Raw genomic sequence first — 16,787 nt, forward strand, 5'->3', positions numbered from 1 at the left:
AAAAAAAATTAACTAAAGTAAATGTTACCTTACTAAAATGGAAGTAGGCATTTAACAAAACAAACAGAACACGACTACAGCATGCAGGTTAGTAAGGATGTTCAGTTTAAGTAGAACATACAGTATAGGTGACAGTTTCTCATAGTTTGTGATGTATGATACAACTATTTTAAACAGCAATAGAATATGTAATAGATGATATACAAGTAAATACTATAGGGGCTTCACAGTCCTGCTCTTTACCACCAACATGATTCCATAGCTCCTGAGGTCAAAAAAACATTGTGGCTTTAGATTTTAAGTACTGAACATGGAAACAATTTACATGTGGGAATCTTAAGTTGCACAACTTTGTTACATTGCATTTGCTGTATTTCATTTTCACAGGCACTAACAACACTGGAGGCTCTACTGTCTTCAGTGCTGACAAAATTGATATATCAGACTTCAAGTAGGTTTAAATATTTATATCTAGAACTGCTGTTTTCAGGCTCTGTACAGATTTAACTACATTTAATTTTAACTCTGGTAATTTCTGTGCACACTTTAAACTCAAGTATGCCAGATGTTTAAGTACCACAAAGGATTACTATTACTTATTTAGTTATATAGTTCCATTCCTCATGTATGCAGATGCCTAACAAGAAAGTAAAGAAAAGACACCTTCCAGAGGTGGTAACACCTCCTTCTGCTGAGGGTTGTAGTGACAGACTTGCTGATTCCCAGTTCTAGACTGACTGACCCATTTCACAAACTTCTGTCTGCATTCTCAGCAGTAAACATATAAATTAAAAGTGTTCAGATCTTCACAGGCTAAACTCATGTAATCATGTTCTAAATGTTGGCCTTCCTTCTAACTAATGTTTGCAAAAGGAATAAAAATATTTAAGGGAACTATACTGTAAAATGTTGGTTACATAAAAAAGTAAAAATACAGAACTATTAGCAACCCCCCCAAACATGGTGATAAAACAAAAGAGATAGCAAAAAAAATACTATTCATACAGCACTGAAAAGGGAACATGCACAGATTAATCATAAAGTTTAAATTTAGAGTATAAACATGAAATTATTCCTATAAAATATCAAACTTAATAAACTTTGGTTGAACAAGACCAAACATCTAACACTCAAAAGAAACATGAATTTAAGAAATAACAGGATAATGTAACAAAATGAAAAATAAGGAATTAAATAATGGAAGCAGAGATACTGAACTTACTACTACTGTAGCACTTGAGTATACTTTTAATAGACACCCTATGAACTGACATCACAGGGCAATACAGGCACTAGGGTTCTGGACACCTTCAAGGTAGTACCAAAACTTGAATTCTCTGTTAGAAAAGAACCCCTTGTTCAGCCCATTCCCGATGTATCATTTCTGCCACACAGCCCCAACTTCCTCTTTCTTTACAAAAAAGGTATTCCTAATCTTGTGTACCGTTACTTCTGTCATTAATATCTGACCAGCAATTAGATAAAAAAGTTGACAGTCCTTTGGAATGACACTATACAAGCATATATTAAACATAGAACATTTGTACCAGACTGGTCAATCTAAAAGACTATCCTCTGCTTTTAGGACTTTCTCCAAATCCATGAACTGGAACCACAATAAATATTTGGAAAGAAATGATGCCTCGTAGTAAAGCAGTTCTGATCAAGAGACTACTGATCCATAGCACCACAGCATCAAGTGAATCACAGAAGAATCCTGTCTTTCCAGACATGAATTTCAACTCACAAGGTCAACGCTGCATTAAAATGGAAGAAAGTAACTTAGTAAGACTTTGCTTTGTTAAGCAATCATGTAAGTCATCTGTTTGAGAACGCCTCTTAGATGAGCAGTAAAGCAATATGTTCTTAGAAAAGGAACTAGAATTTTCTACTAAACAAGCATTCTCTCTCCTCCTGTGCCAAAGAGAGCCTAGGTACAACAAAGATCCAACTATTTCACTGCTGTGAAGTTGGACTGTTACTTTTTTGAAAGTGTAACTAGACAATGAGACCTATTAAAAATGCTATGTGTGCACGCATGTATGTGAATTAAACTTAAATTTACACATTGCTTATGGGACATCATCATCAGTTTAGTACTCAGATATAGTAGATACAGGTTGCATTTCTATTGATGTTTTAGTTCAGATCAGGAACCTCTGAAGCAAATTACTGTAGGATGTGAAACAGACCCAAGGGATCCAATCAGAGCTAGTCTGATCCCCTGAAATATAAATCCTGGGAATGCCAGGTCCTTGGCACAAACTCTGCACCCTGGCAAATTCTAACGTGGACAAAACCACAAAGAATCAGTCTAACAATTTAAGAAAACCAGGAAGAAAATATGTGGGAAAATAGTGTTCTAGACTTTTGTTAATAGCACTTCAAATCTGCAACTGATAGTAATCAGATGACAGCTACAACTGCGCAGACATGAAAATTAAGAACTAACTTTTCACCAACAATGACAGACTTAGGAGTAGTACGATTCATAATTATTTCATTATTTGATGCTTACTGTAATTTCTAACTTATTTTTATATGGCAAAAATAATCTGCCTGCATGGGGAACCTTCTTTTATGTTCAGTTAGGCTGTGATAAGTCTCCAATACAAGTGTTCTAGGATATAGTACTGATCTCACTATGATAATCACATTTACTCCAACAAAAATAGGTTTTATTTACTCTGAAAATCAGTACAAAACCAGAATCATGCTCCAAACAGAAGACTGCAAAACCTAGTCATAATATTAGCTTATTATTAGACACCATCACATACAGAGATACTAATAATCCCATCACCCTTTTTATTATGTGAAAATTCTCAAATAACCTGTACGATTGGGCAGCAGATAGCATGTTGCCTTTCAACTTAAGCTCTACTGTCAATAAAACACTAACTGCAAAAGATTCACCACTCCTTTTTATCTAAAGCATCTGCTCCTATTTTGCTGTCAGATATTGCAGAAGACATAAGGCTTCTTCCATGTGTAAGAAGACTATGGGACTAAGAATAGCTTTTCACTTTTTTCCTCATCATTAAGCCTCTATTGCCCTCTGTTCCACAGAAGGACTGGTATGCTTTCTTGACTTTGAGTATGAAGACTAAACAGGCATCTATTGATCATACAGTGTAGTCCTCCCATAAAAGTTAATTATGGGGGTTTTCAGACCACCAGATTAAATTCTTTTTGCTTAATTGCAGCATGCTTGAGAAGCAGGACTTTCATTTACCCCAAAGGTATTTGTACTTAGGAGCTAAAGAAACAATGCATGAGGTGCAGAAGAACTGGTGATACTGGCAGCAAAGCAGGACTGGGACTGAAGCTGGAAGTAGGAAACAGAGTTAGATTTAAATGAACCTCTGTACAAGCAACAGTAGCTCTTTGTTACCCAAATAAGCAGAAGTGTACCACAGTCTATTGCATTTCACAAAGTGTCAGTGTCCTCCCTCCCTTTAATGCAAAGGAATTATCTACATGAGATAGTTCCATGTTGATTTTTCAAATAATAGTTCATACTACTAAAATAATTTGATGTCTGTGTTCTAATCATTACTATTTCTGACGTAGTATGGAAACGATGTTGTCTCCAAGAAACAGTACAAGTGGTTAAACGACGACCAAGCAGTGTTTGAAAACGTGTTTGCATCACTCAGCAACCCCATCTGTAGTTCTGTTACTTGAAGTCTACGGGAGCTGTTTTGTGGGTCACGGTGCCACCTAGGGGAAAGCCGGGAGACACTAAGAAACATAGGTTGGGAAGATGGCAACGTGAAATGAACAAAACTCTGAAAATCTGGTCCAGCTCACCTAACCATAAGAGATGAAGAAGGCATATTAAACTTTGAAGAGAAAAAAAATAATCTCTTATTTAAGGGCTCTGCTCTATGTTGAGCTCTGTTTTTGATAGGATACAGGTTATTTTATAGAGCTTACAATGAAGGGGATGTAAGACTTCAGTTCAAATCTACCTTCATAATTAAGATACATTCAGATTTTGGACAAAATTAGCCTATATTTTATTCTAATTTCTGCTAGCTGATCTATTAGAAATGAGGTTCATCTGACATCTCGATTCATGATTAAAACAAAATATGAAGTACTCCAGCATACATTTAAATTAACACTATACAAATAACTGATAGTATATTGCTTTATCTTTGAAAGCATGCCTAAGAAAAGGTAACACTTTGTCTAATTAGACATGCATGATAAAAATACACTGTATTTACTAACGGGGACAACAGGAAAGTGGAAGACAAGATAGCCAACAATTAAGAGAGCATTTAAGTCCAATATATATGAAAAAATCCTGAAAACAAAAGAAAATGCAGAGAAAATATGAGGTCTACTTTAAAATATGACCTAAAATTTCAATACATACATACAAGACAAAATATGTGTAAAAATCAATGACAAATAGATAAAATGGTTATTACTGCAGTGAAACCCGTAAGACTCACTGAAGTAATATACACACATGTGCATACTAGAAAGAGAAAGTCAGAAGTTAACTATCTGTTTTTAGATCTTATGTAGAATGCTAAAAACAGTTTTAACCATCTCCCAGCAAACTAACCATTTCTAGATTTGGCTTTCACGCATTTTTCTAATCGTCTTGATCATAAACATGCACATCAAGTCTATATAGGCATCTATATACACATCTGTTTTATAAGTTTCCATTTTATCTTTTTAGACAGTAAGAATAGAAAAACAACCTGTAGCAGCTAGAAGCAACATCCTTCCTAAATTCTTTAATAACATCCTTCCCAGTAATATAACCACCGATTTATTGATGCCTTCTCTAACACAGCCTATATTGACATCAATATTGCCAAACAAAACAAAATCAAACAAACAAACCCCAGCCAAACAAACAAAAAGAACTCCTACCAAAAAAACCAACCAAAAAAGACAAGAAGAAAACAAACTGGATTGACCCCTGGTGCAGAGGCACTTCTCTCAGTGAAGATAGTGTTTGCTAGTTAGTTAGTCTGCTAGTTTGGATTCAGAGAGGAAAAATGCATGTTCCATTATATTAGTGTTTTATCAATAGCTAAAAAATGTTTCAGTTACAAAATAACATACAGGGCCAGTTTGAAAATGCATTTGCTTCTGCACATGATTTCTTTTTCTTGTAGGTCTTGCCAGGAATATTGTTTGTGATTAATTCAAAATGGTGAGACAATTCATTTCTCCTCCTTCTTCAAGTGTCTCCTGATGAGGCAGAATCAAAAGGTACTTAGCCAAACATAGCAGAAATTGTTCAAGAATTCCTAAGCATTGGAAGTGTCATGTGAGGTAGATGTTACTAAGGAAACAAAGGAAGTAATTCATATTTTAGCTGCCACAGGTAGTGTAAACTTTTCATTTATTAGAAATGGTTCTAAATGATCTTTCAAAACTTCCAGTAACACCTTGCAACTGAAAATAGGTTAAAAACTGAAATAATTATAAAGATGGATGAACAGCATCAATCAGATGAAGTAAGGATACCTACCCCCTTGATAGCAGGAGTGCAGATTCATTTTAAAAAAAATTCGGCATTTTAGAGGTCATGAGCCTTGGTTGTAGACCCACGGCCATACAAAGGTGTTGATCGGTCTTATCCTTAAAAATGTTTTATGCAGCCACGTACGGCATTCATAGTCACCTGTGGATTGGACATAATAATCAGCAGGGGAAGGAGAGCTCATTACTACAAGCTCTCCTTCCCCTGCAGATTACCTCAGCATGAAGCCACGTATCTCAATCAAAAAAAGATTGCTACGGAGAACTACACAAGATGTTTCTAAATCAGCTAGCCTGGTGTTCAGCCTACAGTTACAACCTTCTTTTAACCTTCAGAAAAGCAGGAGGACCAGGATGGTCTCTGAATATTAGCAACCTTCAAGTTTAGAAATAAATCACTAAACAGATAAAACTCACCAGCAGACCTGGCCTGTCTCATGTCCACCCAACTGACACCCAGTTCAAATACATGGAAAAGTCAGCAACAAGAGAGGATGTTTAAAAGGGACAAAGCAGGACATTGCATATGTTGGGGGGGAGCAGGGGGTTTAGGGGTGTCTAGCAAATTGTTCAGTACTGAAACACTAAAAAAAAAAAAAAAAAAAAAGAAAAGGAGGCATAGAGTGGTACTTTATATACATATTTAGCTGCTTTAAATAACACAGAAGAATAAGCACAGCTGCAGGAAGACAAGACATCTGCCTATCAGAAATCTTTGGACTCCACTTACATAACAGCTCCAAATCATAACATCAGTGTTTGGAAAACTTTTCAATCGGAGCATAAATATTCTGGAGAGAAATAACAATGTTTTCCTCCCAGTCCCAGACAAATGAGAAAATCAGACACTTGTGGCAATTTTTGAGGGCAAAGGGTGCTATAAAGTCAGGCACTGGAATGCAACATGAATATCAGTGAAATAATGTTCCAACTACATACAGACTCACCTAGGTATTATGCATGTCCTATTTTTTATGCCATAAATATAATTCAGTCAAAAAGCCCAGTAATTTGCAAAGAAATGGCTGAAAAACTCATCTATGACAGAAGCATAGGAGGTCAATTCGCATGCTACTAAGAACCCTGTTGCTACTTTGCATCACATCTGGTCTGTGTCAGTACATGTGAACTGCTGGGTCTTTCTTCCACTGCATACCCTGCAAAGTTATACAAGCAATGTGCGCAGCTTCAGGTGCATCCGCAATAGGAACACAACTAAACATATGCCCCTTTGCCAAAAATGTATGTGTATATACTCCAAAAAAGTTAATGTCTTCCATAGCAAAAGGAAGATCTGAAAAGTTTTGAAGTTTCCATCTCAGCTGCAACTATGTGACTACAGGCTGTTCTCAATGCTAATTTGTCTGACCCCAGAACATGAATCCTTCTTAAACCTCTGTCACAATTCATCTTTGTCCAGCTTACATGTTTCCGTATCACTCAAAGCACTTTCTACAAAGGTGTGCGTGCAGATATTTTCTTAAGCCATTAATTCAAGTGTTTGAAGTTAGAAGACTTGAACTCAGCTGCTTGAACAGAAGAAAGCAAACAGAAAAGAACACCTAGTACAGTCAAAGCACATTAGATTCATTTTTAGTTTCTGGCAGTGTGCCAGAAAGTTTCCTTGCACTCTTTGTCCATTAAGTATATTTCTTCTGTACAAAAAAATAATGCTTTTAAATTTGATTTATGGAGTTAGTTCTGAATCAAGAAAGCAAGGCTTTCTTACATCACAACAATACACTTCATTTTCAAACGACACTACCTCCATTAATATTGATAAACAAAGGACGAAGTTCTGCAGTGATTTGTTTTTCTGTAGAGAAACTGTAATATGGACAAGAAGTCACATTCATTAAACTAGAAAAAAAACTTACATTATATTAGCTACTACATACCACTATACAGTTACTACAACATAGCATTATGAAAGGCAGTGCATTTGACTGCAAACAAATGCCAGAGGCTTGCACCTTATGCTTTCATGTTGGGTATTTAAAAAAAATAAATGAACAGTGTATATGTTCTTATATAAGATTTGTCATACACACACAATCTGCTATGAAAGCATACTGAAACCTGCATAAGAGAAAATTTAGTATGTATGCATTTTATTCCTGAATAGCACTCTGAAATATAACTGCATTTTTACCACCAAGCTATCCACACTGAGAAACCTCATAAAAATATTTCTCAGACACAGGAAAATTTTGCTATAAGTAACCAACAAACTATGGCTACTGATTATTTATAGTGCCAAAACTTTTGACAAGGATAGTAATATTGATGATATGTTAAAAACCAGAAACGTACTCTACTCATGAGAGGTATATGCTGTGGAGGCTGTGTGTAAAAAAAGAAGAGGCAACCGCCGATTTGCATTTTCAGATAATTGTTCATAAAATACAGTGCTGTAACAAAGCCTGTAGTAAGAGAATCATCTAAAGAAACTCCAGATATGTTTACTAAAACACTTAAGACCATCATCATTACTCATAATATATACAAAGAAATATAGAACAGCATGGTAAAATGGAAGTACTTTAGTTCATCCAAAAATATTAAGTTCTTTATCTGAGTATAAGAATAACATGAAGCTGGTTTTCCAGCATGTACTGAGGTTTTGAAAAACTACAATATTAGAATGAGACACAAAGTAAAATTAAGGGAAAGGAGGGAAAATGTAGAAGGTTGGTAGAAATCCTTAAGATGGAATTGCTGCCAAAAGAATACAGAGTTGCAGCATCACACTTCACACTCTTTGATGTTTGAAAATGCAGGAAAATGCTGTGGGTGTTCACATGCCAAGAGATCACAGCTTCTTGTGAATGTCGACTATTAAATAGTGACCACAATACAAATAACTGTATTGTATTGTATTGTATTTCACGGGCTATTAACAGCTGAAATTTCAGTTTTGACCTCCAATATCTTGGAACATACGGCACTGTATCTTTACTCACTTCTGAAATGAACTGTATCTGATCAAGTACCTTGACCTGATTTTGACCTAAGATATACCAGCACCTATTGCTGTGTACTGAATCATGTAAAATCAGCTGCTAAGTGAATTTGACAAGAAACACAGCAAATGCTTGCCTATCTAGGTGAGATCAGGCCTGAGTCCTTATAAATGATGAGGCATTGTTTTAACTCTACAGAAAGCAGTAACGCATTCTATAATTGAAATTATGCAGTCTTTATTCTATCAAAACCAAAATTAGGGACACCCTGAGGAAAGCTAGTTTAGAGACACTGAAATGAAGTATACTTTACAGAAGTATAGACCAAACTTGTAGAATTTCCTGTTGTTGAGATTATCCTCATGTGAGTAAATGTGCCAAGATAGATAATTTGGGATTAGTGTAAATCACAGTGACAAAGGAACAGTTACATGCATCTAGTATTTCAAGCATAAACTGATCATCTGCTAAGAGCAGAATGAATTTTCTTTTTAATATTCACTGCTGTACACCTCAAATCGTTATCTTATATCTTAAGGAAATCTACTAAATTCACTTTACCACTCATCACACAAAAGGCTGAACACATACACAAAAATTGAGAATTTCAGGGCCTTATTTAGGTTTCTATAAACTGTTTTGAAGTCTTCCAGTGAATGTTACAATATATGGGACAAAGTTTTTACAAACCAAGTAAACTAGTTTTCTGACAGATTTTCAACATATTTATTCACCTTTGGTAGTAGCACATGACTCTTGTGCTATTTACATTTCAATTAGAACTTTTAGACTTGAGATTTTACCTTGGAGATTTTTGCTTACATCAAGAAAAGCAAAAAATCCATTTATTTATGTGATGAGACACATGATACAAAACCTGCTATAAATTATACAGCGTAAAAAAAAAAGCTAAGACAACACAAAAAAATTTTGCCTGTATTTTCCCCAAAAAAACTAACCCTCACATAAACTGTAATTATGCAGTGGAAAAATACCAAAAGCCAATACCAAAAAAAGCATGAAAGCTCATAACATACTTGCAACTCTAAACAGATTCAACAGGTTCTTCAACTAACCATGCACATCTAGGAAGATGGAAATAGCTTAAAGCCAAAGAACATTTTAAAAAATAACCCTGTAAAAACTACAATGAGTTTAAATTCACGTCATCTATTAATTTCTCTTGTCATTATGGTGTTGTATAAAGGACTGGAATGACTCCATCTGGAACATTTTGAACAAGATATTGGAAATATCCAGGGGAAAAAAAGGATAATGAGAACAGTAGGAATTTCAGAAAATGGTAATAAGAAAAAACAGGTCTCAACAGTTAAAGCCTACCAGCCATAAAATACTTTCCAATACACAACATTCACGGAAGATGTATGTCAAGTGTACACAAAAAATGGCTTTCATAAAAGCTGAAGTGCATATTATCAGAAAAGAATCATCTGTGCTGCCCGGTGCAGTTACAGAATATTAACATTACATGCAAAGTTTTACCAATAAACACCTGTTATTCACAAAGTCACAGACCTGGACAAAAACAAACAAACAAACACAAACCTCTTTAATCTTACCTTTTGCTGTATGAAGTTCCTCTGCCTTTCTCAAGTAAAAAGAACAGCCCATCTCTCTTTCAGTGGAGTTCTGGCAGATCACATTTCTCTTTCCACCCTTGAGTTCCTGCAATTGTTAAAGTAATTTTGAAATATCTCATGGTTGAAAAATATGGTTCAATAGAGCATAGAAGAAGTTCTAAGTCACCGAAACTAGTATTCAATATCAGGACTTGACGTTGGTGATTGCTCTCTTTCCTGTTTGTAAATATTACTAATATTTCTTTTCCATCTTTCCCATTTTCCTCCTTTGTTCTCTTGCCTGTCTCTCCTTACTTGTACTGCAAACTCATTCCCTTTTATGAATGTTCTCTCCTCCCTGCTTGCTTTCTCTAAGATGCTGCATGCATGGAAAAGCTCCTCAAATACTTCTCATATTTGTAACCCTCAACAGATAGATACAGCTTTACAGGAAAGATAACTCTCCTCTGATTTCTATTTGGATACAGATGCATCCGCATTTTTAATCTTCTATATTCGCTGATATTCAAGCAAGACCAACTGTTTAACTTGCAGAAATGGAGGCAGGATTGCAACTGTTCCACTTGCTGCATCAATAGCCTTCTTCACTGCCTCTTTGCTATTTAGCACCAGGGTCTGCCTTAAAAAGGTCACTTTATTTGTCTGTGTTGGAAATGAACTCTGTTAAAACATGTCTTCACCAATGTAAAAATATGTATCGGTTATCTCATTAAAACTGAATAAATATAGTTAGACCATACATCTATTTTACCCCCCTTTACCAAATCATCCTTTTCCATATCTCTGATTTTTATTGTGTTCACTAAGCCTTCACATATTGCTCCCTGCTGCCAGGGGTGGCCTACCAGGGATCACAAGGAGACTAGCACAGATGAAACCTCTGTTGTCAAACAATCGCTGAGCTGTTCAAAATATTTGTACTACAAAGTCGAGAAACTGACATGAAATTGACATTTCAAATGGCAACAGTATATACATGAGATTCTCCTCAATTAGTGGGGTTGAATGAAAAGCCTCAGGAAACTCTCAGAGGAGCTATTGGCCAAAGCAAGCAGGGAGGTAAAAAAACCACCGAGTTTTTGTGTGCCAAAAGGCTTTTGGTTACTTGCAGAGGCGTGAGGTCCTCCGGACACCCCTCCAACTGCGGGCACAAGCGCCATGCTGCAGCGGGGCAGGACATGCTGGACACCTGCTGCTGCCATCGCGCTCCCAGGCCCCTCACGGTGGGCCCCGGCGGCCAGGCCACCGCCAGCGCTAAGGCCCACGAGCAGCCGCGGCTGGGGGACCCCCAGCTCCCTTCTCCCCTCAGCAGCCCCCACAACACACCCGCGGCCCCGCGCTCCTCCGGGAGGCCTTCGCCAGGCCGTAACGGCCATCCCCGCTCCGCCGCGGTGGGCTGAGCGTGAGGTAGCCGCCCTTTCCGCGGGATAACCAGCGGGCACACGGGGAAAACACGCATGGCCGGGCGCCGGCCTCGCTCCCTCAGCCGCGCAGCCGGGCGCGCAACGCGGCCGACGCTCCCCTCACGGCGCCGCGCGCGGGGGGGCGCAGCGCGGGAATCCGGCCCCCCGCCGCGCGCCGCCCACAAGCAGCGGCAGCAGCAGCGGCAGCGGGGCCGCCCGTCCCGTCGCCCCGCCCCGGCGGTCCCCGTCACCCACCTTCCCCCCGCGGCACCGGAGGGGGGACGGCAGCGCGCCGCGCCAGCGGAGGAACGTGTGCGGAGTTGGCAGCGCCAGGTAAGGGGCGGCCGCGGGCCCTGCGGGGCCTCCGGGCGTGCGGGGCGGCCTAGCGCTCGCCGTGGAGGCGACGGTGGCCGTGGAGGATCGCGTCCCTGGGGGGGCCGGCCCCGGGCTACTCGCGGAGCCGCCAGCTTTTAATCCCCCGGCTCCCGAGCGCGGTGCCGCGGTGAGGGCAGGCGGCGGTGACGGGGCGCCATCCCGCCTCCGGGCGGCCGCGGCTGTGCGGGCGGCCTGGGCCCCGGCCGGGCGGCAGCGCAGCGGGCTCGTCGCCAGGGCGGCTGCTCGGGCAGGTCGGTGGGTTTGCCGTGGTCACAGACGCGTTTGTGAAGACTCATGTCAGGTTTCTGTTTGTTTGCAGGAAATAAAGGGGTTCCGATGCCAGGAGAACGATGCGATTTGGTTGCCTTTCCTTCCGACAGCCCTATGCAGGATTAGTCCTAAACAAAGTCAAAACAGTAGAGACTCGCTGGCGTCCTTTGCTAGCAGGCTACAAGAACTGCACCATTGCCATTCATATCGCTGTTAAGGACTGGGAGGATGAAACGTGGAGAGCAATTCTATTGAATAGATTTGGAATGACACCACAACAAGTGCAAGATTTGCTGGATAAAGGGGAAAGATTTGGCAGAGGAGTTATTGCAGGTAAGCAACCTTGGATTGTAGTTTCGAAGCAGGCTTTCAATCGGCTAACAGTTAAATATGCACCTGCGTTACAGTTACGCTTATCATAACATTGCTTTAACACTTACTCTGAAGGAATGGTGCCCAAGTGGTGACTGGAGGGCTATTTCGATTCTCACTGTAAGCTGAGGTCAGTGAGGGAACTTGTAAATACAATTTGTTTTTATTCATTGTGTTGGAAATGTGAAGTATTTTTGACCTTTAGAATAAATAATTTTAGTCAGGCCTCAGTTTTTAAAATAAACTCACTCTACTAAAATGTTTAGTCCAACTCTAAAGTCTGTACAAGAAATAAAATTTGAGCTAACTCATCATGCAGTAAGATAGTATAACTATATAAGATAAAATAATAACTGCATATTATTTTGTTTCATGATAATAACTGTCAGTGCCAAATTTCTTGCATTTTGAGCTTAGGAACCCTTGCTGAAACTGTTTTTACAGTACTCAGTCAAGTGAAGTCATGGCATTGCAGTGTTTTGTATGTTTGACTATTAAATAAATCCTATTTTGGTTTAGCAAATGCTCCATTGCTCTTGTTACTTGAGCAATGAAGAAATCTGTTTCTGTAAGACAAAGTTAGTATGGTGTTCCTTTGCTTATCTTGTACTGAAATACAATGTATATTGCTGTACTGTATACTTACAAAGTTTTTATCCAGCACTTACTTTGTGCTCTTTCCTTGTACATGTCTTTTGTTACACCATCTGTCTTGCTTTCTCATTGGAATATTTTTAGCTATTCCTGTGCAACAAGTTTCTTCTATCAAATATACTGGAAAATTATTCTGGTTCTACAGTGCTGAACATTGTGAGGTACTAGGTAACATGCAGATTGTAACCTTGACATAAATTGTATGCCAAGTAGTGAAGTAGGTATCAAAGCTTCTTTGATCTTTAATGTTTTTAATTATTAAGCAATATAGAATTTCCATTTTGTGACAATAAAACGGTTCCAGAGAGCAGGAATTCCCAGATAGTTTAATGTTCTCAAAATGTTAGAATAGTGTCCTGATAAGAGCAGAGAGAGTTTTTTTTCATGAAACTGTTTCAAGGCCAAATATAACTCAGCTGCTACCAAAACTCCCATCTTCTTAGGTGCAGGCTTCTTTTAACAGCACTCTGTATCATTGAGTTGTGATTACTATTAACTGCGTGCGTGCTTCACCTGTTCTTCACCAACCTAAGTTCAGCCACATAGGCCATACTCTGCAGTGAATGACACTGATCTGAGGTGTGCATGCTTCATACTGTGTTATTCTGGCAACAAATCAGCCTTTTCTGTATGTCCTCTGCAAAAATTACTTTTGAAAAGCTTCTCTGTAAGAGATCAAACAGCCAACTAATTTTAATTTTATAATACAGGATTAATTGACATTGGAGAGACATCACTATATCCGGAAAACTTACCTCCTGAAAAGATTCTGGAGCTGGAAAACAAAGCTGTCCTCAGTAACCTAGAACAGAAATACTTGACTGTTGTTTCAAATCCAAGATGGCTCCTGGAACCGATTCCTGCCAGAGGGGGAAAAGGTGTGTGGCAGGTGGACATCCCTGAAGAACTGATCCCTTCAGAAGCCTAGGTGTTACCCCTCACTATTATTTTTCCTGCGTAAATGCAAACTTGTCATTCAGAAGTCAGCATCTTGAAACCCAGTGAGTTGTTTAGGATTCCCTTCCAAAACTAATTGTTTGAAATAACAAATACATTTGAAGAACTGCTCTTTTGAGGCAGAATAAGATGTAATTTTTATGACCATTACTGGAAATTATTGGTTTAACAGATTTTTCCTGTATAAATTAACTCAAAGTAAATGCCATTTTTTTAAATAAATGGTTGATGTATTACATGCTGATTTAAAATGTGAGCAAATACAACCATATTATATGATGCATGCATCTCTGATTACATGAGGAAGAAAGAGTTTGTAGGAACCTCCAGAGAAAAAAAAACCAACCATGCTGCCATCATCACTATGACATGTCTCTCAACCCCCTCCTACCTGTACATTTGTGGGACCACCGAGAAAGAAGTCAGCCAAGATCAGGCCAGTTCTAGGGGCAGCTCAGTGGCGAAGATTTGCTGTACAAGGTTTCTGTGCATGGTGCACATTATGTGCTGTAAATGTAAAACTTCCAGAAAGGACCAGATTTTCCTCAGTCACAGATAAATACATTAGCTGTGCGTATGATGGGGGGAGCAGTCTGCAGTATATAGCTCTATGACGTGACATGCCTTACTACAAAGGCCTTTGTTAGAAAGGTCCTTGTACAAAATCAAAGGAAGTATTATAATACTTCTCATTTAAAATGAAAAACATCAGTAAGGTTTGAAAAATCTAATATTGAATTACAGACAAGTATGAAGAGTAACAAATAGAAGTCACTAACTATGGCGCTTCTAGAGTTTTCAGAATTCACAGCCTACAGGCATAGGCATGGCCATATAAACCCAGGGTGGAACAACTGGCAGAGGCTTTGTATTCAGGTAGTTTATTGGAGGACTTTGAATGTGCATAGTCCAAGGGAACAGTCTCCTAAAGAAAGCTGTGGAAGGTACACCTAGCATGCCCCGGGTAGGGGGTCCAAGAGCATTGCCTGCAGGTCTGCCATTTGGACCACAGGTGCATGCCAGGCAGTGGCAGTATGGTAGAGTTTGGCCCGCAGGTGGCCCAGACAGAGCAGCAGCTTCTACCAGCACAGCTGGAGAGGTGGGAGGTGTGGTCCTGGGTGCAGAGCTGTGCATGTTCTCCTCTGGACCTGCTGTGAATGCACTGCTCTCCTCCTCAGAAGTGGTTTCCCATGCAAGCTCAACGCCTGGTTTTCTTTTCTGGCAGCATGCATGCAACTCTGTGTCTGGTGAAAATTCTGCTGGTGTTTGATTTTTCTGGACCAAAGCTTCACTTACACTTTTTTAGCAGGTGTAGAAAATGTCTTCTAAAATGTGGGTTGTAGTAGAAGCAAAACTAAAAAATGCAAAGGAAAAGAGTTGCCACCGTCTTGAGACCAGAAACTACAAAGATACAAGAACTGAGAATCTTAATTGCAAGAGAGAAATGTGGCTATTAAAAAGGACTATCGGGGCATTCTAAACCTGATATTCAGGCTGAATAAAATGGTGTGATAAGTAGTAACCAGTGGTTTTGCCACTTGATAGCAGAGAAGCACAGGATTTTCAAAAGCATACAAACTATTTCAGAAACCCAAAACCCATTACTTTTCAGCCACTTTAGCATGGAATGAACATATAGGTAACTATATGATGCTGACACGTACCTACTCAGCCTTCAGTAAATGCCACAAGAAAGTGTACATCTGGTACAACACCACACATAGCAAATACAGGGGGAAAAATCCCAATACAACGAGACCATCTTTTCATTTTATGTGTTCAAAGTAATTTGAAATAACTAACATACTTTATCAGCACTACTGTTCCTCAGAAACAAATGACAATCAGAACATTTGGTACCATCCTCATTTCATATGCAGTAAAGGCTTATTTCACTGGAACAGAAATCCATCCCACTAGAATATTCTGAGAGTTTGCACGCAGAGGATCCAACATACCTCCCTAGCTGTTTCTTCTGCTAGCAAGTCATTGTGTGAGCCATTTTAGAAAATGCCACAGCTTTCTGGTGAATCCATGCAGAGGGACACGATGAGTGAAGCTTTTCATGCTCTCACTTTCAAAAATGCTCAGGCATCCTCTCCTTGCTAGTACTTCCTCTGAACAATTCTTCGTGAATCACTACACACTTTCCGTTGTCACTCACCAAATGGACTCAAACTGACTGCTTTCAACAACATCCCAGTGGTTCTTTGGAAAGCTGAGGCACGTAGAGGCATTGCTTTTGCTACACCTCTCAGATGAATTCAGACACACTCCTGACCAGGGTTGCTTAGTCAAAGTTTGTAAAGAGCTTTCTTCTACCAGAGGTCCAAAGGCAGCACCACTAGCTGCTCCTTTGTCACATGCTAGACAAAGAGAAGTCATCAAGCCTGACAAATCAACTCCCTTGGCCAGAACAGAATCTCATGAAGTCTCCAATAAGGAAAGCTGTGTTGAAGTTATTTTTTTTAAACTTTTTCAAGTTTTTCAGCTGAACCCTAGCAGCTAGAATGTCCTGCCAGACAGCCAGCTGAAAGGAAGTGGCTAACTGAAAAACCCAAGGGAGAATTCTCAAAAATCACTGCGACACCCATGCTGCGCTGCCACGACATCACAGAGCAGTGTCCATTTCCTAGCAAAATTAAATAGCACTTACTGGTTTTCATTTACAGGTT

General features: G+C 39.2%; 1 protein-coding gene across 1 annotated transcript; it reads left to right on the forward strand.

Annotated features, from left to right (window-relative positions):
* Window positions 1-11,655: 11,655 nt before the first annotated feature.
* On the forward strand, window positions 11,656-14,330 carry EOLA2 (endothelium and lymphocyte associated ASCH domain 2). Its single transcript, XM_055727424.1, has 3 exons — window positions 11,656-11,817; window positions 12,179-12,462; window positions 13,866-14,330. The coding sequence occupies exons 2-3, from the start codon at window positions 12,210-12,212 to the stop codon at window positions 14,081-14,083; spliced, it is 471 nt and encodes a 156-aa protein (XP_055583399.1). The 5' UTR covers window positions 11,656-11,817; window positions 12,179-12,209; the 3' UTR covers window positions 14,084-14,330.
* Window positions 14,331-16,787: the final 2,457 nt, after the last annotated feature.

This window comes from Falco cherrug, chromosome 15, assembly GCF_023634085.1.
Source record: "Falco cherrug isolate bFalChe1 chromosome 15, bFalChe1.pri, whole genome shotgun sequence".
Classification (NCBI taxonomy): domain Eukaryota; kingdom Metazoa; phylum Chordata; class Aves; order Falconiformes; family Falconidae; genus Falco; species Falco cherrug.